Here is a 26,661-nt window from a genome sequence, read left to right as displayed (position 1 = left end):
GAATACTAACCCTCATCTGCTGCCAAAACTTAGCCCTGAATGACTCCAACTACCCACCTCCTTGGCTTCTATTTACAAGTTGAGGAATGCAGCTATTGGAAGTATTACAACTGTGCTCACTGGGTACATATTCATGTTATCCAACCTTAAATTCAATTGGGCCTTCACTGCAGCAAGGTAGTCCTTTTATTCCTCTCTAATTGTCTATCTCACTCCCTGGAGAAGCTATTCTAAACCTTTTCTTCCCTCTTCTAGCTTCCCCAAACTCCCCCTTACTCCTTTCTCTCAACTAAGGACCTTGCCTCTTGCTTTCCTAAGAACTGAGGCTTCCTCTTCTCCCATTCTCTTCATCTCAAAATCCTTTGATATTATCTCCCACTCTGTTCTCCTTTTCCCCAATTCTCTGAAAACTGGTTTTATGAGGTTCAGGGTAAAGACATTTCTACTAGCCTTTGTTATGTGCACTTTACCCATGGTCATGAGCCAGACACTCCCATATTTTAAGCCCTGGTTCAGAAATTCAAACTCTGTCTTCATATACTATTTTCTTTATCATCTATATCTATAAAATAAGGATTGGACGGGGGCAGCTGGGTAGCTCAGTGGATTGAGAGCCAGGCCTAGAGATGGGAGGTCCTAGGTTCAAATCTGGCCTCAGACACTTCCCAGCTGTGTGACTGTGGGCAAGTCACTTGACCCCCATTGCCTACCCTTACCACTCTTCTGCCTTGGAGCCCATATACAGTATTGACTCCAAGACGGAAGGTAAGGGTTAAAAAAAAAAAATAAGGATTGGACTAGATAATGCTTTTAAGATCCTTCTAACTCCAAAGTCTATGATTCTATGAATCATAACCTATCTTTTCCTCTTCTTCTTTGCCCTTAGAATTCCTTTTTCTTAATTTCTCAACCCCAATGGAAGAATTTAGTTCAACATATGATATTTTTTACTTGGTTAAAGGCTAAAAGTATTGGTGACATATGAGGACCTTATATTTAACATTTAGCCTTTTCTTGTGAGGTAGTCATCTCAGAGCCACAGAATATGTGATAAATATATTAATATGAAATACTTCTGGTAAAATTAATTTTGATCCTACCTGGGATGTCCAGTTTGATAGGCTGTACCAGTTCTGGATGCCTCAGCTGATTCCCAAAGTACACAAACCATTCTTTTATTATGGGGTGGGAACTGCAAGCATCTAAATAAAGACAGTTGAATCAAAAAGTACATATAAGTACTGACATTCATTATAGTTGGGAGTGTGATGGAAACATTGGCTTGGTGCTAATTTATCTAGATTTCATAGCCAAAACAGGACTATTGTTAGGGCCCATTAGGTATTCTTTTTGAGTCTCCATATCTAAATGTGATAATGTTATTTTAGCAAATCAACATTTGGCTTTCTATCCTCTGAATTGTGATACCTAACGAGCCCTGGACTTGGCAATCACAGTAGGAAGATCTGATAGCTAGGTTCAAGTCCTGGCTTAATCATGTATTACTAGTTAGGTGACACTGAGGAAGTCAATTAATTTCTCTTAACCTTTGTTTCTTTATCTGTAAAATTGGGCTAATAATATTGGCCTTACAACAAAGTTGAGAGAATTGTGAATGTGAAAACACTCTCTAAACCAAAAAGTGTTATACAAATGTAAGATGCTATTTTAAAAAAATATTATATTTTATGAGATCTTTTAAAAGAAGTTAAAAATTTCAAGTCCCAGAGCTTCAGCCAGTTTTTGCAATAAGAAAACATTTGTGAGATACCACAATATAAAAGGCAAGGAAAATACAACTTTAAGTCACCAAATAATTTGAAGAAAGTACAAAATATGTCAATAACCATTTTACTCAATATTCTCTCCTTGTTTTGGCAATTCGTGTTTTTTTTTAAGTCAACAAGATTTTATTATAACCTTTTCATTTCTAAATGGCCTTTTAATAAATGTTGCTTCTTAGAATTAAAATTATAGGATATTTACATTATTTTGACTCATGATTTTAAAAATGGGCACCTTTTGTTTTGGAGACTTCATACTTTGCTATAGTTATGATTTCATCCATGTGGGTATTCTTCCCCATTTGTGATGTGGATAAAAATCTACATACTACTTTCTAACTTGTGCAACTCTAGTCTGTATTCATATATGCATTCCATGTAGGAGATTAACACAATGTGCTGGAGACTTTTTTCGGAATACCAGATACCAGATAAAACACATAAGCAGTATTTGTTGTCTGTTCTGTATTCTTACTGTTCAAATGACTTATCTATTTCCTTTTTTCAGTTCTTCATCTTCCTGATGAGAGTATTTCTCCTACACAATTCTGAGTTGTTACCTTATTTAAAAATCTGCTTTGCAACTATTTGCCTTTAAATAAATTCTAACCTATAAATGTCTTAATTTTAAGTCAATTCTTCTGAGCTTCAGGCTTTTCTCATTTACGTCTAGCATTATTATATAATTAGTACTACATTAATATATGATATGCTCTTCTGTCATGAATAAAACCATATGTTTACTTACTATTCAATAAAAACCACTGAGAAAATTGGAAAGAGGTCCAATAGAAAGCAGGTATAGACTAGCATTTCATACAATATAACAAGATAAATTCTAAATGGGTACATGATTTAGATGTAGAGACCAACATCATAGATAAATGATAGGAACATGGAAGAAAATTGACAACTGGACCTACAGAGAGAAGACTGAACAAGAAGCAAATTCACAAGAGATAAAATGGACAATTTTGATTATACAAAATTTAAAAGCTTTTATATAAACAAAACCAATGTAGCTAAAAATAGAAGAGAATCATGAAACTGGGTGGTGGTGGAATTGGGAACAAGATAACAGAAGATGGATATCGTACTGAAAAGCAGGGCCACGACAGAGATGATATGGCCAGTCCTCAAAACACATGCTATACGAATATTAACCTTTTAAGGTTTTCAAAACACTTAACATATCTCTTTGATCCTCACAATGATTCTGGGAAGTAGGTGATATTATTCTCTCCATTTTACATATGGGGAAACCAAGGCAGTCAGAAATTAATTGATTGGAACAAGGTCATACAGCTAGTAAGTGTCTGAAGCAGTTTGACCCTGCTGGGTCTGGTTTCCAAGGAGATTAGGGAAAAAGGAAAAGAACCTTTGTATTCCAAAAAAATTATAGCAACTCTATTTGGAAACTGAAGGGATAGCCATAAACTAGGTAACAACTGAACAAATTGTGGTATATGATTGTGATGAATTAGACTACTATGCCATAAGAAACAACAAACAGACTGATTAAAAAAAAACTTGGAAAAATAATGAACAGTGAAATAATGAGAACCAAGAGAATATTATACACAGCCACAGAATTAATACTGGAAGAATAAACTGTGAAAGTCAACTCCAGAAAGTGAACAGAATGGTGAAATATTGAAAGACTTAAGTTATATGTACATGTTGGTTGCCTTGATGATATCTTTTGTGATCAAGGAGGATGGGGAGAGGCTGGGACACTTGTGGACAGGATTTATAATGTAGTGATGAAGAAAAGTAAGCTAAATATATAGGAGATTTGTGATCATTTGTATACTATCTTATTTTTCTTTGTATATGGAAATGCTTGTTTTGTTTTGTAAAATTTAGAATAAAAAAATTTTTAAAAGGAAAATGACAAATGCTAGTAAGATTATAGGAAAACAGGTACTTTGATGCACTAATGGTAGAGCTGGGAACTGATTCGCTAGGGTATACAAAAGTGGTAGAATACTACAGTGTTATAAGAAATGATGCTTTTTAAAAACTTGAAAAGGTTTATATAGACTGATGCAAAGTGAACAATTTATATAATAACAACAATACTATAAAGCTAGACGACTTGGAAACATTATGAACTCTGGTCAACACAAAGACCAATCATAATTCCAAAGGACTAAAGATGAAACATGTTATCTCCCTCCAGATAGTGAATTGATGGATTCAGGACAGACTGAAATATATATTCTTAGATATGAGTGTCTCCTAAACACATGCCCCACTAGTATGTTTTTGAAGTTCTCTCTCTCCTTTGGGTCTGTATATCTTTTTTGGAGAGTGAGTCTCATGTTTCTGAGAGAAACGTTTAGGAACATTTGAGCAAATGCCTTTTCTAAAAGTTAATTGGGTCTGCTGGCTGACTGCTGTTTACACATAGATTCTCAAAAGCTACAGTGGTACAGCTATGATATAGCTAAGATATGATAAGTCTCAGCAAAGCGGAAAGACTATGAGTATGTGCCCACTGACTCACAGTCTGTCATCCAAGCACCAGTCTAGCAAAGGTAGGACAGGCTCATGACCAGAAGGTGATGCATTTCTTTTTTAATCACAGAAACTCATTGTGCAGGAGCAGTGATCTATGTTTGGTATGACAGCAACCACCACAATAGCTAGCATTTATATATAGCACCTACCATATTTCAGGTACTGTGCTATGCACTTTACTATACTACCTCATTTGATCCTCACAATAACAGGTTATTATTATCACTATTTTACAGTTGAGTAAATGGAGATAAACAGAAGTTAAATGACTTCCCCAAGGTCACACAACTAGTAAGTATAAGGCTAGATTTGAACTCAAGTATTCCTGACTCTAGGCCCAGTGCTCTATCCACTGAGTCACGTAGCTCACATAGATGAAATTATGCATATTTAAAAACCCTGACATCTTATTTGATAGTGAATTTGCAAAACATTTTATGATGGGGGTGGGTGGGTGGGTGGGGGGTGGCAGTTGAGGAGTTCAGTAGATTGAGAGCCAGTTCTAGAGACCTGAGGTCCTGGGATCAAATCTGGCCTCAGGTACTTCCTAGCTGTCTGACCCTGGGCAAATCACTTAACACACAGTTGCTTGGCCCTTACCACTCTTCTGCCTTGGAAGGAATACATAGTATTGATTCTAAGACAAGGTAAGGGTTTAAAAACAACAATAACAACATTTATGATCATATCTAGATGAGAATAGATGAAGAACTCCAAAGTAGGAATTAAAAATTATCTTTTATTTGCCTGCTACCAGAAATCTAATTTATTACCCTATATATGTGATTCATTATTCTATATGTCTTTTACTCTGTAGGAGGGGGGATAATAGGAGCTAACTCTATTTAACAAGTCTTAAAAGATTAAAGGAATGACTATAAAACAAATCAAATTGATTCAACCTAGTTTAAAAAAAAAGAAATACTAAGCAAAGTATATTATGCAATTTTTTTCTCTCTCATGACAATCCTAATGAATTAGTGAACAGTTTTAGGGAATCTCAGATTAAAAAAACTGACCCAAACATATACTTACTTCGGCTATTCTCTCTTTATTATAAGTCCAGGCTTAAAAAGAAGTATGCTTTAGTAGTAGGCTTAAATTGGATAGGATAATCTCTTGATCCAAAGCAAAATATTTGGGGGATGATAGATGGGAAAGAGCAAGTAATTTATATCTGGCTAGGAATGGGGGTAGTGGGAACTGAAACTTTTTGGAGGTTCATTAAAGCCTGAGTGAAACAAGATTGGAGGCTGGAATGGGGGTGTGGGGGTGGGCAGGAGAGGAGGCATGGGGGGAAGAATTAAGCAACACAGTTCTAAATTCTAATCTGGGCTAAGATATGTTCTTTCTGTTACAGTCAATGTAACAGAATTATACACCTAAGCTTCCTTCTCTACATATAGGAGGTAAAAATGTGAGAAAGCACCCTGCAAACATTATAGACAGACAGACAGACAGACAGACAGACAGACACATACATACATACATACATACATATATAAAGATGAATTTGGTAGTATGTGTGACATTGTCATAACAAGTCTTCTGAATAATCTTGTCTGACAGCTGCCTTGCTGCCCTAACTAACTATAAAAGTATTCTTAACCTTTGGGTTTTAGTGAGTATTATGGAAATTCTAGTCTGGTATTCATTTCCCCTATAACCACAAATCATTTCATTAGAAATTCTCTTTTCCCTTAAAGCCTCCAGAGTCTGCTGTCATTTCTGTAGGCAAAGACTCCTATAAACACAAAAACTTTTGACAACATAAATGTGAAGGTCAATTTAATCTATTAATCTTAGAAATGAGAGTAATTCCAACACTTACAATAGTTGGTCAAGTGTTTATGTTGTCCTGCATACTGTTTTAATTGTTAGCAGAAATAATGGTGCAGACATTTTCAAGTAATTTTTTTTAATGACAATTTAGTTCTGGATTATAAGGGAAAATGCTGCCTTGAGCAACCAATGGAGCTATAGTTTTATCCTAACCTAATCTTTGCCTTTTGTCTTCATGGATGATGCAGAAGAAATCCCCCACCAAAAACAACAACAACAAAAACCATTTGCGCCTTCCCAAAAAGACAAGTCTCTGTCTCTGTCTCTGTCTCTGTCTCTCTCTCTCTCTCTCTCTCTCTCTCTATATATATATATATACACTCTTTTTATGATTATAGCATATATGATATATAGGATGCTAAATAACCAAACAAAGACTTTAAAAACAAAAATAAAATATCAAAATACTTTGTCAGCATAATGTCAAGACTCTTAGTATTTGGAAAGATTCAGTTATCTGACTTTTTTCAATCCATATCCAAATTGTTATCTTGTAGACACTACCTTCATTTTCAGAGTTCTTATTTAAAAATAACATACCTGTGTTTCCTCAGTCCTTATCTCTCCCACCACTAGATTCTACTCTTTATCATCATTCTTTATCTCCTTTCACTTTCATAGCAAAATTCCTTGAAAAAGTCATTTACAGTAGGTACCCTTTCTTCCTCTTTTCTTAGTCTGAAATTGGGCTTCTGACCTCATCATTCAACTAAAACTGCTCTCTCCATAGTTACTAGTAATCTCTTAAGTGCCACATTTAATGGTTTTTTCCTCAGTTCTCTCTGTTGATCTCCTGGATACTCTCACTTTGGGCTTTCATGACACTGATCTCCATTCTCTGCCTACCTGTCTGTCTTTATCCATCATATTCCTTAAGATTGTCCTTGACAATTCTGAAGGACTTATGACAAAGAATGCTATTCACTTCCAGAAGAAAAACTGATGGAATTGGGATTATTTTTCCCTCTAGTTTATCTGTGTTTTTATTTTGGGGTTTTGGTTTTATAAAAGTATTCTCTTGCAACAATGACCAATATGGAAATATGTTTTGTCTGATAATACCCATATAACCCAGATCATATTGCTTACCAACCTAGGGGGGGAGGAAGAACAGGAGTGGAGAGGATCAGGAGGGAGGAACAGTTTGGATCTTAGAATTTCAGGAAATGTATTTTGAAAATTGTTTTTACATGTAATTGGGAAAACAAAATATTTTTTTAAAGACTTAGTCTTTGGCCCTCTACTCTTTATATTATTTATACATATATGTTATATTCTTTAATTTTGCTTCAGCTTCCAACAATTCCCACTTCTACTTATCCAGTACTAACCTCTCCATCTCCCATCTCCATGCTCCCCTTGTCCCTCATGCCTGGAATGTTCCCTGTTCTCACCTATATCTTTTAGAATCTCTGGCTTCTTTTAAGACTCTTCAAATGCAGAGCTTGTAGGAGTCTATTCCTCTCCATTCTACTCTCTCCCCCCCAAGTACAGTTCCTTTCCCTCTATACCTTCCTTAGGTTCTAAATGTATCTTGTAGATGCCTATTAATATTCATATCCTTGTCCTTTAGGAGGCAAGCTCTTTGAGGGCAGGGGTTTTTTCTTTCTTTTTTCTTTATATCTCTAGCACTTAGCACTCATTGCTGGCCACATGGTAAACATTTAATAAAAGATTGTTGATTTTGAAGCAGTAGTTTTTGCAGTGGTAAGGATGCTGGTTGAGGAATGGCTAAACAAATGTGGAATGTGGAAAATGAATAATTAAGAAGCAATGGATCTAAAGAAGACATAAAAGCATAGAAATTCTTATATGAACTGATACAAATGGAAATTATCAGGACTAAAATATATATATATATATATATGATGACCACCATATAAATGGAAAGAAAAACAAACAAACAAAATGGAATGCCACATAATTATGACCAAGTCTAACCTGAAAGGAAAGATAGGAAAATACACTTTCTCACTTCTTTGCAGAGGGGAAGGAATATGGTATAGGACAATGTATATACTGCCAGGCTCAAATGATATACTGTTGACTACTCTTTCTTTTACTCTTGGTTTAAAAATCATTTATTGCAAGGGTTGGTCTGTGTAGGAAAGGGAAAAGCATAAATTTGGAAATGATGATATAAAGGCAAAAGATAGCAATAAAAAAATACAGATTTTACAAAGAGGAAAATTAAGTTTCTATACTTGTCCTCAGACAAACATGGATGTTATTTTAAAATTCTACTTAAATTTGAATTGTCTAACCATATTTCTTATAGAAATATCTGGAAAAAAATTTTTTTCATCTTTATGTAACAAAGACTGGGATGGGCCAATTAGAGCTTCCCCTTTATGAGTATACTCTGCTGATACAATCCCCATATGGGCTTCAGAGCACAGGCATTGTTTCAAGTCTGCTTGAAGAAAAGGAGCTTTTCAATTGGCTGCTGAGCCAGAAGGAAGAATGCTTACAAAAGGCACTAACCAGATGATTTGGGCTCTCTCTTTTATCTGGCTGCATTCAAGTGAAGAGTGCAGTATAAGGCTCTGGGCAGGGAGAGAGCTCCCCACCCAGGCCACCAGGCAAGCCATGTATATGGTATGATTGTTTTCTCATCTCTGTGAGATTCTGTTCTTTCGTGCTCTTAGGTAAAAGAATATTGGACAAGGCTATGACTTTGTGGGCTTCTAAAGGTCAGGAGAACTGGGGTCCATATCCAATTTTATTGACTGCTGAGACCAGTGAGGAATGAAGTCCTGGGCAACCAGCTTGAACCAACATAGGAGTGGATAGATAGTAGGAAGCCAAGAGGAAGACAACAATTCCTCCACTAGCAATGCTAAACTGGGAAGTGAAATTGGTGGGGAAAATGGTTTATAGAAATTGTTTTCTGTTAGAATAATTCTCCTCAGGTAGTAGATGGTAGAGTTGGGGAAGAATGCTTTGTAACTTCTGCCCAAACAATGTGAACACCCTTTTGTAACATTCACCAATGTTAATTGGTTAAATAATACCTAGGGGCAAAACACTGGCCATTGATTTAGGGAAAGAACTCTCCAGAATGGGGGCTTAAGTGAAAGGTATTCCTGGCCCCTCCTAAGCTGCCCTAGATCTCTGAATGAGAGATCTAATAAATAGCCTTTCTCTAGGGTACTCAACTCCTCAGAGAGAGTTGGAGTTGGGATAATGGTCCTCATGGTTCTACACTAGGAGAAAATGACATTTTTGTGGTGCGGATGGTTTAAAGGAAGTTTTGCAAAGTAGTCAATGAACTTGGCTATTTTTTGGCTATTCAAATGGTGCCAACTATCTGATATCCCCCAAACTCTCCAACTTGCCCTCTACCATCAATGAGAATTCACTGTTAAGGACCCAAATAAGTGGATTAAATGGTAAAAGAAAGGGTCTTAGCGTTTTTTTAGTTCTTTTTATGTTAAACTGTCCTTATGGACTATTTCTATTAACTGGCGTATGCGGTGTTTCTATTACTATTAGTTAGCTGTGACTTGAGATTGGAATGGATGTATTTTTTGTGTATTCTGGATTCCCTTACTGCCCAATAACTTTTAAAGTTAAAAAAACATGGTTTAGTCATTTAATTAAGCAGGATTAAAAACAGAAGTAGGGTCAGGAAGACAGTGAGGAGTGGGGCCTGGAACCTCATGTATGCAGATAGTTTTATTTTTCTTTTTGGCTACCTTGCTGCTTCGTATATAAAAAGTATACATTCAACTGAACATATGGGGAGTGGATAACAGATGCAATTCAAATACCACTGTAGAGAGGTGCAATCTAATATAAAGGCATCTCTCTCCCTGATCGACAACTGTAGCACACAACAAATAGATTCTTTTTTCCTCTCTTACTCTTTAAAAATTAGTGCCTTTCATTTTGTTTTTATATCACATTTATTTCCCAGTATGACCCTTTCCTCCCTCTGTTCTCAAGGGCATTGAACCTTCCCTTGTAATAAAGAGAAACAGTTTAATAGAACAAATGCAAAAGTAAACACATCTGACAGCATACTCAACATTCAAAAAGCTCAGACTGTCACATCTCTATTGGGAAAAGGAACCAAGAAATGTTATTCAAACAGTATCATGGAATTTAGGATTTTAAATACCAAGCCGTGCTTTAATGAATCTGTGCCTGAGAGACCAAAGATGTAAAAGTTAAAAAGTCAGCAGATCAAGGATCCATTTATACAAACATATTTATAGTAGCAGTTTTCATAGTAACCCCATAGTGGAAATTAAGGTAGTATTACCTCATGCCCTCCATTTCCTCCCAGAGAAGTGATAGACTATGCATTTTTAGACACAGGCAATGTGGAATTGTTTTTATTTTTATTTTTAAATTGCTCAGTTTGAGGAGGGTCAGTGAGGAGAAACAATTTTAATCATTTTTAAGTAAAAAAACAAAGCAGGTCAGAGGAAAAAGATTTAATTTGAGGAAACCTTTGATTTTTCAATCACAATCAATAATCTGGGTAATATTATTTAAGGATTAAGATATCTTCTAGTATCATCTGCCTGAAATTAAACCGTTAAGTTATTTCCCCTATTTTCAAAACACTCAGCTCAAAACTCACTTTCTGAAAGAGAACCTTTCAGGATCCCCTCACTCTGCAAAAAGTTTTCTCACCGAGATTACACTGCATCTGTATATAGTTTGTAGATACATAATTGTTTGTATGTTAACTTTTTCATTAGATTCTTGAAATCAAGGAGTCTCTTTTGGCCTTTCTTTGTATATTCCGAGTTAAATAGTGCCTGATTTATACTAAAGGTTTAAATAAAGGCCTATTTACTGACTGACTGATTTTAGTCACTCTAAAAATTTTAGTATTTCTAAAGAGCCAATAAATTTTCAAGATGATAATTATGTGAAAATAGAGCTATTTATGGCAGTGGAGAGAAGAAATAAATATTGGAAACGGGGCCCTATTGGGTAAGGGTAGGCATCCCTGGAAGGCCTTATGCAGGTCAAGAAACAGCATATGAAAACATGACTTATGCTACTATAAGAGGAATATATCACAGACAAATCTGTGGCAGTTTTACAAGGGATTAGGCCTACCCACTTAACTTGCCATACCAAATCGAAACTAAACAAGGTATGGTTCTTGCTCCCCTGGAATCTACAATCCAAAATTATAACCAACAGTAGCAATGCCTAGATATATAGCTCTTTTAACAGTTCTAACTAGCATTAATGAGTTACTAGTCATGAATGAACAAACAAAAATTAAGCAAACAGAACTTGAAATCATCCTCAGAATCACCTTTGGCTACAGGTAAAATATGATAAATGGTAAACCTTTTAAATATTACTTTAAGCCATTTACACAAACTTTATGCTGAAGGTTTTCCTTCCAAATCAGACCCCTGTAGGTATACCTTCCTAAAATATAAAGCAAATAATATTTTAAATGCACCAGGGGAGCTTATTAATACAAGTAATAATATTGTAAGTTTTCTGGAGTCAAATCTTGCAAATGGAAAAATGACCTCTTTGGCTTTGTTTATTTATTTAGTTGTTTTTACCAAATCTGTATTTTCATCTTTTGGATTTGTTTAAGAAAAGGCATACCTGTTTACTAGAAGCAAAATCTAAAATGATTCTGAATGACAATAGTGGTTCTTGGAGTTTTGTTGAAGCCTTTTGTTTTAACATCACAATTATTTCCAGATTTCCTATAAACACACATGTGATATTCTTTAAAGTTTTAATTCAGAAAGTATTGTTTTCTGCTGATGCACTTAAAAGGGAGAAAATGTGTTATGAAAAGATAATATAAAAAACAGCAAAATGGATAGATAAAAAAAGTATTGATTAAGGGCTTATGTTATGCCAGGAATGAACTGAAAAAAAAATCCGTCTATGGACTTCTTTTCTTGCTTCGATCAGCCGAAATAAAGACATTTCTTGAACAATGAGCCTTCCCTTTACATGAGGAAATCTTTGGCATAAAAGAAGTAAATAGTAACTATCCAAGTTATAATTGACCATAATATTGTGTTCTGCAATATTCTTTTCCCCAGTGAGTCTACTTCATGTATTTCACTTTCCTTTTAAAGTTATCATGACTGCTTTCCAGTTTTTGTAGATTGGTACAGTTCAAGTGGAAGAAATATCAATTATGGAGCCCCAAGCCCAAGAGTTCTGGATTCCTCCTCGGCCACTTACTGACTTTCTGACCATTTAATCTCTCTGAGCCTGTTTCCTCCATATCAATCAACAATTGATCTATTTTATGTCAGGCACTGTACTAGGCACTGGGGGTATAAAGAGAGAAGTGAAACAGGTCTTGCCCTCAAGGAACTTTCAATTGGCTGAGACAATATATGCTTATATATACATATAAGCAGAATATATTCAAAATAAATATGAGATAATTTTTATTGAGGGGGAGAGAGAGGGCACTAGATGTTTCATGTAGGTGAAGCAAAAGCTGAGTTTTGAAAGAAATTAGGTACTCTGGAAGGTGGAGGAAAGGAGGGGGTGCACTCCGGGCACTCTTGGAGTCAGGAGATGGGGTAGCTTGTGGGATGAACAGCAAGAGGGGCACTTGCATGTGATATAGGGAGTAAATGGTTAATAAGGCTGGAAATGTAGATTGGGGATAGGTTGGGAAGGGCTTTAAATGCCAAACAGAGGAATATACATTTGATTCAAGATGTAACAGAGAGTGACTGGAGTTTATTGATCAGGAGAATGAAATAATAAGGCCTATGCTTTATTAGAGTTGTTTCTGAAGCAATAAAATAAATGAGCTAAAGAAGAGAGACTGGAGGCCCAGGCCCAAGTAGGAAACTACTGGGATGGTCTGGAGGAGGTAAGGAAGCCCTGAACAAGGATGGTAGTTGTATGAATGGAGGAGATGGATTCATTCAAGAAATGTTAGGGAGGTAGATTATCCCTAAGATTCTTTCCAGATGTGTTATGACCCTGTTTTCTACTTTTCCTTTACATTAAGGGAGACTCTATTTTGATAAAAAGCGCACTAGATTTGTTATCAGAAGGTCTGTGTTTGATACCTGACTCTACTACTATGTGTCTCAGGGCAAGTCCCTTAAGCCAAGACCATTTCTCATCTGCAAAATGGAGATAAGGATATTTGTATATGAGGAATGTAATATAAATGTTGGTTAATATTATTATTATTAAAAACAACAAATATCTGACATTTATTTAGCACTTTATTATCTACTCAGCATTTTATGCACATTATTATATTTGGTTTTCAGAGCAATCCTGTGAGGAAGTACTACATTTTATAGATGAGGAAACTGAGATTTAGTGAAGTAAAAGGATTTCCCCAGAGATCATATAGGTAGTAAGTATGAGGGCAGGATTCAAACCCAAATCTACCATTCTTTCTACCACAACCTCTCTAAAAACATTATTTCTTCACAAATTTAATTAAGTTAAGAATTTAATTGGCATCTAAAAGTTGGTTTAGTATAAGTGAAGAATACTTAAAAAATAGTGTAAATAAGCAACAAGAATGAAGCAATACCAGTAATAATTTCACTTTTTTTTTTTTTTTTTACCCTTTATCTTCTGTCTTAGAATTGACACAAGAATAGGTTTTAAGGCAAAAGAGCAGTAAGGGCTAGACAACTGGGGTTAAGTGACTTGCCCAGGGTCACATATCTAGGAAGTATCTGAGATCAGATTTTAACCCAGTCTCCCTTCTTCAGGACTGGCTCTCTTTCCACTGAGCCACCTACCTGCCCTGGTCATTTATTTTCAAAATATGGTATATGAGAAGTCAAAAGCAATCAGAGAATAATTTATTGAATCTTTAAGAGCTAGAAGGACCTTAAGCTGAGATAGTGTGAATAACTTTAGAGATGCAGCACTAGAAGGGTTACTGTTGATCATGAAGTTGTCTCCCCAAAATTTATATTTATAAAGAATGAAAAAAAGTTAAAAAACTCGGCTAATCTCACAAATTTTAAATCAAATTTAAAACAAATTTTAATTCAACATAATTATTTTATTCTATTTAAAGAAATATTTTGATATCAAATGAAATTTTTCTTGACAAAGATCATGTTAAAAAATTAATACCACCTATTCTCAATTATCTACAAGAAGGCACAGATGACCTGTAGAGGTCAAAATTAATATAATTTTTTACATTTTATTATGTGAGTTATTTTTTAACTCATGATTATTTCCTTGTTATATTTTTGAGGGTAAACATTAAGAGTTTGAATTCCTTGAGCAATGGGAAGTGTTTGAGAAACCTGAACTACAAGGGATTTAATTAATTAAAAAGACTTTTAAGAAGGCTTCGGAAAAACAAGAGAGATATTCAAGAGTTGACTCTATTTAGATATTTCTAACATTATCACCCTGGGATTTGCTAACATGTTCATTTTCTAGGTATAATATTGGTACCATACAATGTGGGTTGACTTTGGCAAGAGTAGCTGTCAGGCCACATCCTATGGAGGAGATGTTCTTCGCGTGGGATAAATGTTAGGAGGCCATGGATTTGAGTAGGAAAAAAAAATTTCTTCTTTATTTCTGCTAACCTCTAACTTAAATTGAGCATTTATTTCAATTACGAATGAGGCAACAAGCACTACCTTTGAGAAATGCCATAAGCTTCACTATGCTGCTAATGGGATCTATGATACAAAAAAAGTTAAGAAAAATAAAAAAAATTCTAAAATTAAAAGAAAAAAAAAGGTTAAGAAATCCTGTTATTCTCTTCAGTGCTGAAATCCAGGTTTCTTAGGCTACACTTTACACAAATGGACTATGTGATCTCTAGTCATTGCCAATATTAGCATCAGGGCTTTGAGTTTGAGGTAGATTCTTGGTTCCTACAAGTATGGCTGGCTCCCAACATTGGGTGTTTCTAAGCTGCTTTTGCGCTAACTTCATCTTTTAAACAATGGCTATTGGGTCTTGTTAAACATATAAGTATGATTACGCTTACTCTCAAATTCACTATCACCATTCCTAGAGGAACTCCTATTCTTCTTGCTAGAATATAAGAAAGAGTTGTGGAGCAAAATTTAATCTCAAGAATATTTTAATTTTTATTGACATAAATTATGTATAAAAGTGATTATACACATATATGAAGAAAGAAAAAGGCAGGTTGGCATTATTTTGCTTAAAAAAAAATTTGGCTGGCTCTGTGATGACCTTGGTATAAGGCAGACAACCTCTTTGAGGAAATTTCCTCTACTGAGGCAGAACTGCCCTTGATCTCCAATATCATACAGAGGAACTAGGCTAGGGCAGTATAGATAAAGAAAATGAAATAAGACCCCAAGAAGATCTGGGAATCTCACCTCTGATACTGTTAATTAAAAAAAAAAAAAAAAAAAAAAAGCAATGCCTCTAAATAGGTTTGGGAAGAAAAAATTGCCCAATATTTGATAAAGTTATTTTATAAAAATATTTTGAGTTGAGACTAAATAGATATTTCCCCTTTAATAATAAACATATCTTGTGCTCTTAAAAAAGAAAAAGATTTGATGTTTTTCAAAATAAATCTTTTAAAGAATGTAAAAGTAATAGTTTGTAGAAAAAAAGTATTTTCTTTTAATGAATTTTGATTGCTTATGAATTATGTGTAATGTCTCATAGTGCTTATCCTAAATTTTATGCAGATATAGCAAAACATCAATGAAAATTTTTACCAAAAAATTAAATCCTATTTAATTGCCTCCACATATTAAAAGAATGTACTAGAGTTGATGAGGCCAGCTTCTTAGATGTCAGCTTTATGCAGTGCTGCCAAGTCCTACCTTTATTGTCTCCCAACAAGAGTGAGTAAATACGTTGCCGAGCAGGACGGTAAATAAGTGCCTGTCCAGGGAGTTCTGTGTCAAATTCATCTTCCAGTGTGTTGCTACATTCAATCTCTCCACTGCTTAGGATATTGTAGACCAGGTAGCTTTCAGCTCGGACATGTTGTTCCTTAGCTACCTGCTCAAAGTTAAACAAAACAAAATAGAGCTATTCTCTTTTGATAAATAAAGTAATAAGCTTTAAAGAGACCAAATCTGTGCCCCAAAGTCAAACAACCATAATCCTGGTATCCTCAAAAAAGCTGGGAACTTCAAAATGGACCAATACTCATTCAATCTTCAGGTTTTGTTAATGGTAGTATGAGGAATTTAATCTTGAAGGATAATTTCCCACAAAGCAGGTATTTTCATCTTGTGTTAGGGCTAAGTTCACAGCTTGCTATACAAACTATATATCCATGAAGTCTTTGATTTGTGTTTTGAAGATATGAATGCTAAGCAAATTGTGAATATCATAAATTTTATGAGATGAATTTTTTGTGTTATATAAAATAATACGGTAGTCTGGTTACAGAATTAATAAGTAGCCACAGAAGAGTTATAAGGATATTTGAGTGTGTAAAGTCTAATTCACTGGTACTATTTTTCCAAAGTAAGAAAGTAAGACTAGTAATTTGAAGGTCAGCAATATGTAAAAATAGATTTTAAAGTTAATTTTAATCCATTATAATACTGTGTTAACTTGACAATCTGACAAATTGAAGATGACTAAGAATACTTATTTAGATTTAGATAAGAATATAGATTTAAAAGAGAGAAAACTTTTTAAAAAGTCGTATCTTTTGTTCTCTTTTCAGGGCACAATTATGAAATTTGTCTTCCTGTTTTGTCTTTTTTCATTGGTCTCATTTTAATTATTTCAAAAGGGATGACATTTTTATTCTTCCTCTTAGAAAAGCACAATTACTTGGTAGACTAGACACCAGCTAAAATTTCAGTTCTGGCTAACATAGCAAGAAATATGATATTCTTTTCTGCTACTACAGAGAAGTTGTTAGTCCTCTACTGCATTTTAATCAGCCAAATCTTAAATTCAATGGGTATAAAACCGAACAGATCTTTCCCTCCCAAATGCTCTCCCCTTCCATATTTCCCTATTACTGTCAAGGGAACTACAATCCTCCTGTAAGACCCAGGCTTACAACTTTGCTGTCCAAGACTCTTTCTCTGGCCTCCCCCACTCCCATAGTTAATCTGTTGCCAATGCTTGCTTGTGGATTCCACCTTCTCCACATCTCTTAAACCCTGGCCTCATGCTCTATTTCGATAGTCTGCTGGTGGGGCTACCAGCAATGAGTAGCTCTCTCCATTCCAGCTCATGCCCTACTCAGCCACCAAAGGGATCTTCCTGAAGTACAAGCTTGATTATGCCACTTCCCACCCCCACCAATAAGGAACCAGGGGTTCCTATAACTTCTAGGATCAAATGGAAAATTCTGGTGTCTAAAAGCCCTTCATATGTGTCCCCCTGCCCCAGTCTTCTTACATCTTACACTTCTTTGTGTATTATTCTTCAATCCAGTGACATAGGCTTTCTTGTTATTCCTTAAACAAGACACAACATTTCCCAACTGGGTATTTCCCTTATGTCTAAGATTCTCTCCCTTTCATCTCTGCCTCTTGGCTTCTCTCAGATCCCTACTTAAATCCCATCATCCAAAGGAAGCCTTTCTTGGTTCTTCTTACTTCTAGAACCTTTCTTCTGGTCATTATTTCCAGTTTGTTCTGTATAGAGTTGGGCTCCTTCTATTTGTTTGCATGTTGTCTCCCTCCTAAAATTTTGAGCTTGAGGAAAAGGCCTAACTTTGGCCTTTCTCTGTATCAATACTGCTTAGCCTAGTGCCTGGCTCTGTCAGTGGTTAAAGAAATGTTTATTAACTGACTGATCTAGGAAGATGCTTTTCACATCTATCTTCAAATTCAGGTGATTTTTACATAATTATTAAATTATAAGGAGGTGGGTGGGAGGTTTTCCTGAGACAAATCAAGGTATTAGCAAGAATAACTAATAGTCAGCAAGATTAGGCTGAGGAAAGAGTTAAAGTCAAGCACATAAAAAGTGGTGTAGTTTAACAAGCAGTTATATTAAAGATTTACTACAGTGGAAGCACTAGAGATAGAAAGACTAATAATGAAACAGCCTCACCCTTAACAAAGTATTGTTTCACTGGGGGTGGGGTTAAAACCTATACAGATAAAGATGAGCTAATCAAGGAATGTCTGAGCATAAAGGGCTTTTATAAACTTTCTGGTTCAACTCACATATTTTACAGATAAGTAAACTGAGACAAAGGGCTACTTGTTTAAGAGGAAAAGCTATTAAGTGGCTTGGGTAAGATTATATAGCTAATCAGAGGTGGGCCTGGAACCTAGTCCTTGTAGCTACAAATGTGGTGTTTTCTCCCCATTACTACCAGGCTCTTGAGGTCCTTTTTATTACTATGAGTCTAGGATGAATATAATCCAATGGATCTGCACTCTCATTGCCTTGAATATTTCTCTCCAAAAAGGGAGACCTTAACCTATACTTGTCTGCCCATACCTTGTTCATATCTTCCACTAAATTTGCAATAGTGGGTCTACCCAACAAGCTATAGCCCCAAGATATCAATGGATAAGCATATGACACCACAGGAAAAATGCTGGCATTAAAAAGGTAGACTTTTGTTTGAAGACAAGTTTTGGTTCATTAAAGGGACTGTAATTTCATAAAGGCAATCACTCTGGCTCAGTTTTCTCTTCCACTTCAATTTTGAGCCCAAGTCATTGTCTAGTTCCATATGTCCAAGATGTATAAATTAATGGAAGAGCTCTATAAAATTGGCCATTCAAATGTACATTTAATATTGGAAACAGGCATTGTTAATCCACTTGATGTTTCCTGTGTGGTAAATTAGGCCAAACCCTTTTTTGATTTTATTCAACAAGCATTAATTAATGAAAACGAGTTTACATTCTTCTGGCAACCCAAGAATAACATTCATAGAGACAATAAATCTATAATTAGTAAGCATTTATTATAAGCCTACTGTGTGTCAGCTACTATGTAGGAAATGGGGATAAAAACACAAAAAATGAAATATCTATTGATGTTAAAAATCTTATAGTCTATGAGAGACACACCATGAACACCTATGAGCTCATACAAAATAAATAAAAATTAACTACAAGTTGGTGAAGGAGAGCACTAGTGTTTGAAAGGATCAATAAAGGCATTGTACAGAATGTGGTATTTGAGCTGTATCTTAAAGGGAGTAAGATTAGATAATTTTTAAAATATGCAAAAAACTCTACAAATACAAAGAAATTTGCTGGGGAACACTGATAACTTAGCATATCAGGATAGGGCTCTTAGGAGATGGCATTTCAGTTTACTTTGAATAATTATGGATTTCCATTAGAAGACCCTAAAGTGTTTCAGGGCTTGCCACACCATGATATATAAAAGCAGAAACATGTAGAGGACATCTATATGGACTCCTTCTTCAACTAAACTCTGTAGTTTCCTCCACAACAGTGCCAAACAACTATGGGGAACAAATATTTCCCCAATTTATGCCTTGTCTTTTAAGGAATGAGGGATACTTTGTTGGAACACAAATTTTGAGGTGGTTTATTCTCCTGAGTAAAAAAGTCTTTTTTTAATCAATAAACAATAAACAAATGTACTTGTATTTTCTAAATCTTTTGATGTGTGACAATATTGTGGAATGTCTCTTTTCTTTTCTAATATCCTCACTAAGGATATCCTTGGGGCACATGTAGCTTATTCTCATAATATTTTGTGTTGGCAAAAAAATAGGTATGGCAATGTATTCTTTACTCAGGATCTAAAGGGAAAATTTTATTACCTCTCTACTAAATGGAAAGAGAGACAGAAGACTGAAGTCTGAGTTCTAAATTGTGTTAACTATGAGAAAACTGCTTACCCTCTCTAAATTTTAGTTTTCTCATTTATAAAGTGAGAAAGCTAGTTTTGGAAAATTTGGAACCACAAAGAAAAGTGACTTAACTGTTCATTCTCTTTGACCCAGTGATGCCACTATTGGAGGAAGTCCTTTAGAAGCACCAGAGTTCAGGAAATATCCTATATATACTAAAAAACAGATAGCAGCACTTTAAACCATGGAATAGGAATGGATTGGAATATTAGTAAGAAAAAAACAAACACAAGGAATTCAGACACTTGGAAAACTTGCATGAACATTTATGTAGCAAAAGATTTTCCTCAGGACAAACCTTTTAGGTGATAATAATATAATTTGTCTATTTTATAGAAGAAGGTGGTAAGGATCAAAGATACTAATTAATTTGTCCATGGGCATAGGTATTAAGCTTCAAAACTACTGCCAATATCAGGCTTGTTTATTGATATTAACTCTAGTGCTAGTTGTACTATGCTGTTCATATTTCACATACTGTAAAAAACTGATTATAAACAGCAATCCATCATAAAGGCACCCCTATCATATTTATGAATTAGTACACCTCTATCCCCAGTTTTCTTGAATAAAATGTCACCAGAAGGTAATCTAAATAATTAGACTACAAACTCTAAATGATTTAAATAGTAATTCTAATTATTTTTCTTTAGGAAATCACAGAAGGCAGATTTATTTGATGCTATTTATATCCCTCCCACAGATATGTGTTGAACTGATATTACAAATTTGTTTTGTTTTAATTGTGGTATCAATGGGAAAAGTTTTAGGAATAAAACTAGATCCCAGTTAAACTGCAATTGAAGTTATTTGTTGAATTACTATTAATTCAACAAATATTTAGAGTCTACTATGTGCAAGGAATATGAACATTTCTTGCTTGATCCGCAGACTGAATGGAAAAGCTGGTGTTTAATTCATTAAGTATATATAACTATTAATCTACTTCTAAAACATTTTTGGTCTTGGAGATTTTTATCATTGTCTAACTTGGCTAAGCAATTCCAAATTCTTGTTTTAAAACACAAAAAAATAACTAGATCAAATAAGGAGAGATGGCACCTCTTTATAACATATGCCTCAAGAAAAATATGTGATGGTTTCTTATATCTACCCCCTATAGCAAATCTTCATTCAATTGAAGTCTTCGGTTTTTCCCTTTCCTTCACTCCTCACACCCAGTTAGTTGCCAAGTGCTCTCAATTCTGCTTCCACAGCATCTTTATCACCCTATTCCTTTACCCTTCTCTCCATTCATACAATCACCTTGGTTCAGGCACTCATCTTTGTTCTACTTGACCAATGCAGTAGCTTAAATGTTTTTTTTTTTTTTTTTTTTTTTTTGTTGCTTCTAGTCTTTCCCCTCTTTAATCTAACATCCACAAAGCTGGCAAATTAATATCCCTAAAGCACAAATCTGAACATATGTTCTGTCATGGGTGCCACAGTTTTAAGAAAGACATTAATTCGTCGGAAACTATCTAAGAGGGTGTCGAGGATGGTGAAGGCCCTTGAGTCCATGTCATTTGAGGCTCAGTAGACAGAACTGAGCTTGTTTTGCCTACAGAAGACTCAAAGGGTACAAGAAGGCTGCCTCGAGTGAAAGGAGCAGAACTAGGAGAACACTGTACACAGAAAGATACACTGTGGCATAATCGAATGCAATAGACTTCTCCACTAGCAGCAACACAATGATACAAGATAATTCTGAGGGACTTAAGAGAAAGAACACTATCTACATCCAGAGAAAGAACTGTGGGAGCAGAAACACAGAAGAAAAAACGTTTCCTTGATCACATGGTTCAATGGGAACATGATTGGGGATGTAGACTCTAAATGATCACTCTATTGCAAATATTAATAATATGGAAATAGGTTTTGATCAATGATACATGTAAAACCCAGTTGAACTGCATATTGGCTATGGAAAAATATTCTAAAATAATTAAATTTTAAAAAGGCTGCTTCGGCAATTGAAGGACTGTTGTTATTGGGAAGAGACCATTAGAAGTGTTCTTTTTTGCCCTCGAGGGCAGGACTAGGGTAATGGGTCAAAGCTGCCAAGAAGCAAATTTAGGATTGGCTTCAGGAAAAACTTCCTAATAATTAGGGCTGTCCAAAAGCAGACAGGGCTGCCTCCGGTGGTATACTGAGTCTCTCCACACTGAAGTCCCTTGAGCAGAGTTTGAACATTTGCTAAGTATTTCTTAGTGGGGACTTCTTTTGTGTATATGTTAAGTAAGCAAATGAAGTTTCTTCCAGATCTCAAATTCTGTGATTCTATCACTTTCTTATTCTAAAGGAAGCTCTTTATTAGATCTAGAATAAAATAAATTCTTTTGTTCTAGCATCCTTTCCACTATTTCACAGTAGTCTTCTTTAAATTCTCTACATTCTAGCCCCCAAAGCCTGTTTGTTCTTCCCTATACACATTCCATCTTCTGCTTCCAAGCTTTTGTATAGACTGTTTTCTTTGCTAGAAATGCTTCCCCTTCTCACCTTCATCTATTGGAATCCCACACTCCAATGCTCAATGTCACCTATACATAGCCTTTATTGATCACCCTAGTTGTTGAGGTTCACTCTCATCAAAACACTTTGTATTTTTTGTGCTTACTTATCTTTGCCCATGTTTCTCCCAGGAGAGAGAGGGACAGGAAATGTTTTCATTCTTGTTTGTATCCCCACTGCCAAACTGGTACCTGGCACATAGAATGTGCTTAATAAATAAATGCTTGCCAAATGCTTAGGTGACTTTGCCTATTCTGCTAACATTCACAAGTCCCTTATTTATCTTCCTGACTACCTCAAAACATTTCTCTCTCTATCCCAATTCTCTGATCTTTTCTCAGAGGAAGGTACCTCTCCTTTTTTTCTAAAATCTTTTTGCCTTCATGTCTGTCCTTTCTTCCTCTGGCCTCTTATAGATTTTATTTCCTCTTTCCCCCCACCCCCCCTTTTCTCTCATTTTCAAACTCCCTCTACTGGCTTCTTCCCTCCACCTACAAACAAGTACATGTCTATCTTATCCAAAACTTTCACTTGCTATTGCAGCTACCCAGATCTCAATTGTTTATTTCCTTCCTTTCAATGCCAAACATTTTAGATATGTGGTTTGTACTCACTGTGACCGTAACCTCAATTCCCTTATATTCCTAAATTTCTTATAAGCTGTTCTTCAACCCACTATGCTAATGAAACTGCACTCTCAAAGATCTCTCATGATTTCCTAATTGTCAGGTCCAATGTTTTTCCTTCCATAGGCCTTACTTATCACCACATGTCATTCTCTTCATCTGGAAATTTTATAATTCCTTGATGGCATTACATAACACGGTCCTAATTGTTTCTCTACCTTCATAAAAACCCCTTTTATCATTTTCTGTTCTATTTCCTTTTAAGTGTAACTATTTTCCAAATTCAGTTCTCAGTTCTCTGCTATTCTGCTCTCTACTGTCTCTTTCTTAGAGGTATCATCTATTTTCAGAGGCCTTAAAAATCATCTTTATTCAGATGATTCTCAAATTTGTATTTCTAGCCCTAACTGCTTTCTCAACATCTAGTACTTCATGTTCAAATGTTTACTTAAGAGTTCCAATTGGATATCCTGCTGGTGCTTTAAACCTGACATACCCAATATCAAACAACTTATTTTTTTCAAAACAGCTTCATGTACCTTCCTTATTTCTTTCATACTTAAGTTTCTCCTGATCCCTTTCTCTTACTGCCTAGTTATGTAATCAGTTAGCATTCCCTTCTAATTCTTCTTCTGTGAAGTCTTTCACATTCTAATTTAGGCCCTTACCCTTTCACATCTGAATTACCACCATTATCCTATCCCATCCCATCTTCCTACCTCTAATGTCTCCCTCTCTGAGATTCTTAAGTGCAACATCACTAAATTCTGAAAACATCACTTTATCAAGAATCTCCCCTCATCAAAGACCTTCAAGGGTTCCTCATTACCTACAGAATAAATGCCAAACATCTTAGTCAGACTTTCAATACCCCATACATTCTTATCCCAACCTACATTTCCAACCTATCTTTCATAGCTCTCCTACAAAAACTCTTAACCCATAACTCCCCTGGGGAAACCACATTGTTCCCTTCATTGTTCCACAAACACATCTTGCATATTCTGGTCTCTACATTTTTCACTCATGCCCCACTTCCAGCCTAGAATCCATCTTCTGTCTATTCAATTACCCAACCTAAAAGCTTCATCAAGATTTTCCTGCCTATACTAGCCCAAGATGAAAGCTCCTCTTTTGGAAGTACTGTTTTCTATACCATTTATTCCAGCAGTATTAAATACCGCTTTGTATTTTTAATGAACAATTCATGTGTACTTGTCTCATCTCTCTAACTAAACTTTAAGGTTTTGAAAGGCAGAGAAGAGACCTTACTTTTTTGTGTATCCTCTGTCTACCCCTAACCCCTTATCCTTAAAGGGCCCCAAACATGGCCTTGCACAAAGCAGCTATACAACAAATATTTGTATAATGCTATTTTTAATCCACGTATTAAATTTGGGTGAATACATCCAAGTACCTGTAAGATCTCTGGGTCTGAACACATGGTTACTTCTTGCTTGTCTGATGTTTCCAAGCTGGATATTTCAAGAAGCCAGGGAGACTGTTGCCCAGGCAGGAGATAGGACAATATGCCCCTACAAAACAGAGTTTTGTTTCTTCCCAAAGGTAACATTTCTTCTAGGTCTTTCATCCCTTGCTGTGAGTGGAGAACTCTAGATATGTAGTCTGCCACAGCTAGGATTGTGTTAGTCCTTTTGTCATTGTTCTGTTTAGCAAAGGGATAACCAGACAGGCATTTTTGTCGAAAATTTTCCAACATGCCTTCTGGAACCGTATCATTGCCCAGTATGCAGGCCAAGAGAGGAAGATCTGTTATACTAAGGCCCAGGCTATGGCAAAGGTTCTCTCTTGAGAACATAACAGTAACAAGCCTGTCAAGGCAGAGCTTATTAATAGAAAAGTAAGGACATGTATTATAGATGAGATAGTCGGTATCTTCTCCAAGAATTCCCAGGCAGTTATTTTGAAGCCCATAAGAAGCTACTTCATAGTCCGCCTCTCGTAATGAACACACAGTTTCCTGACCCAGAGATTTTAGAGCAAAATGAGTAAATGTAGCCAGCCCTGAGGGAATGAAGAACATATCCCTGCTTGGTTGTTGCCTATGGGTCTTGATGAACTGAAAGATTCTAGATATCTCCTTGTTGTTCCTGAGTCTCCGTTTCACCCATTCATGCCTCTTATTCTGTTCTACTACACCATCGAAGAAGAATACCAACTTGATGCCTGCTGTATTAAAAGCTTTAATGAAATCTTGTAAGATAGCAAGGTATTCCTGCCACTGGCCACCACAAACCCAAGATTTGGGTGTATACCAATGTTTAAGACAGCACATGGCATCAACAACAATTACAGGAGTGCATCCAGGATGGTGAATCTGATATTTTTCTGCCATTTCTTTCAAATTTACTACTGTACATACACTGGGACAGGCATTTCCTACAAATCCTTGTAAACCTTTCACACCCATTGTTGAAATCTTGGTATTAATCTGAAAATAAAAATAAATATGATTAATCATTCATCTTATTTTAACACAACCAAGAAAGTCTCTTTTAAATCAAATGTACAATAATATTCAAAGTTATTCTTCTGCTGAGGGCTAGCATTACCTAAGATGAAATTATGTACTTGTTAAGAACTTTGGGAGGTTTCAGATATAAAGTGAAGATTATCATATTAATAGGGAACTCTATATAAATAAAATATAGCTATTAAAGCTCAAAATTGCACTAAGACGTTTGGGAGATCCTTTATAATCACTTGGGTTGGAATTCAGGAAGGACAATAGTAATCTTTTAAGGCCTCCATTAAAACTAGTGCTTCAACAAATTCTTAAACTAAAAAGTAAAACAAAAATATATTTTTCAAAAAGTCAATGTCTCAATTCTAGGCATTTTAAATAGAAACAGAGATTTTTTTTTTAAACCCTTACCTTCCATCTTAGAATCAATACTGTGTATTGGTTCTAAGGCAGAAGAGTGGTAAGAGCTAGGCAATGGGGGTTAAGTGACTTGCCCAGGATCACACAGCTCAGAAGTGTCTGAAGCCAGATTTGAGCCTAGGACCTCCCATCTTTAGGCCTAGTTCTCAATCCACTAAGCCACCCAACTGCCCCCTAGAAACAGTGATTTTTAAAAAAAATCCACATGTTGGGCCAGCTGGATAGCTCAGTGGATTGAGAACCAGGCCTAAAGATGGGAGGTCCTAGGCTTAAATCTGGCTTCAGACACTTCTGAGCTGTGTGATCCTGGGCAAGTCACTTAACCCCCATTGCCTAGCTCTTACCACTCTTCTACCTTGGAACTAATACACAGTAGTAATTCTAAGATAGAAGGCAAAGGTTTAAAAAAATAAATCAATAAATAAGCCACATGTTAAAATGGTTGTCAGAACTGAGTAATATATAAGATCATAAGTCTAAAACTGAAAGAGCCTCAGAGGCCATCTACTCTTTATTTTACAGGTGAGGAAACTAAGGCCAAGAGACATTAAATAACTTGCCCAAGATCACAAAGATAAGTAATCCTTAGAGGTGGAATGTGAGCCACAGTCTTCTGAATCCAGAGCGGATGCTACTTCCATTTCCCTAATATAACAGCATAAAAAAGAACCTGATTTTTATGGAAAA

At 35.6% G+C, this 26,661-nt stretch overlaps 1 protein-coding gene across 2 annotated transcripts in view; it reads right to left on the bottom strand.

Moving 5' to 3' along the window:
- FAM120B (family with sequence similarity 120B) overlaps nt 1-25,509 on the bottom strand; it is a 122,462-nt gene extending 96,953 nt beyond the window's left edge. Inside the window, exons 1-3 of one of the 2 annotated variants that reach the window (XM_044671932.1) lie at nt 24,487-25,509; nt 15,929-16,109; nt 1,101-1,202 (exon numbers count right to left, since the gene is read on the bottom strand). In XM_044671932.1, coding sequence (XP_044527867.1) covers nt 1,101-1,202; nt 15,929-16,109; nt 24,487-25,500 — 1,297 coding nt within the window. In that variant the 5' untranslated portion in view covers nt 25,501-25,509. The remainder of the gene's footprint in view (nt 1-1,100; nt 1,203-15,928; nt 16,110-24,486) is intronic. The other variant, XM_044671931.1, reaches the window with a different exon arrangement.
- Nucleotides 25,510-26,661: the final 1,152 nt, after the last annotated feature.

The sequence above is a fragment of the Gracilinanus agilis genome, chromosome 4 (genome assembly GCF_016433145.1).
Source record: "Gracilinanus agilis isolate LMUSP501 chromosome 4, AgileGrace, whole genome shotgun sequence".
Lineage (NCBI taxonomy): Eukaryota > Metazoa > Chordata > Mammalia > Didelphimorphia > Didelphidae > Gracilinanus > Gracilinanus agilis.
The sequence above is the reverse complement of the archived record's forward strand: the minus strand, read 5'-3'. Positions and strand labels throughout refer to the sequence as shown.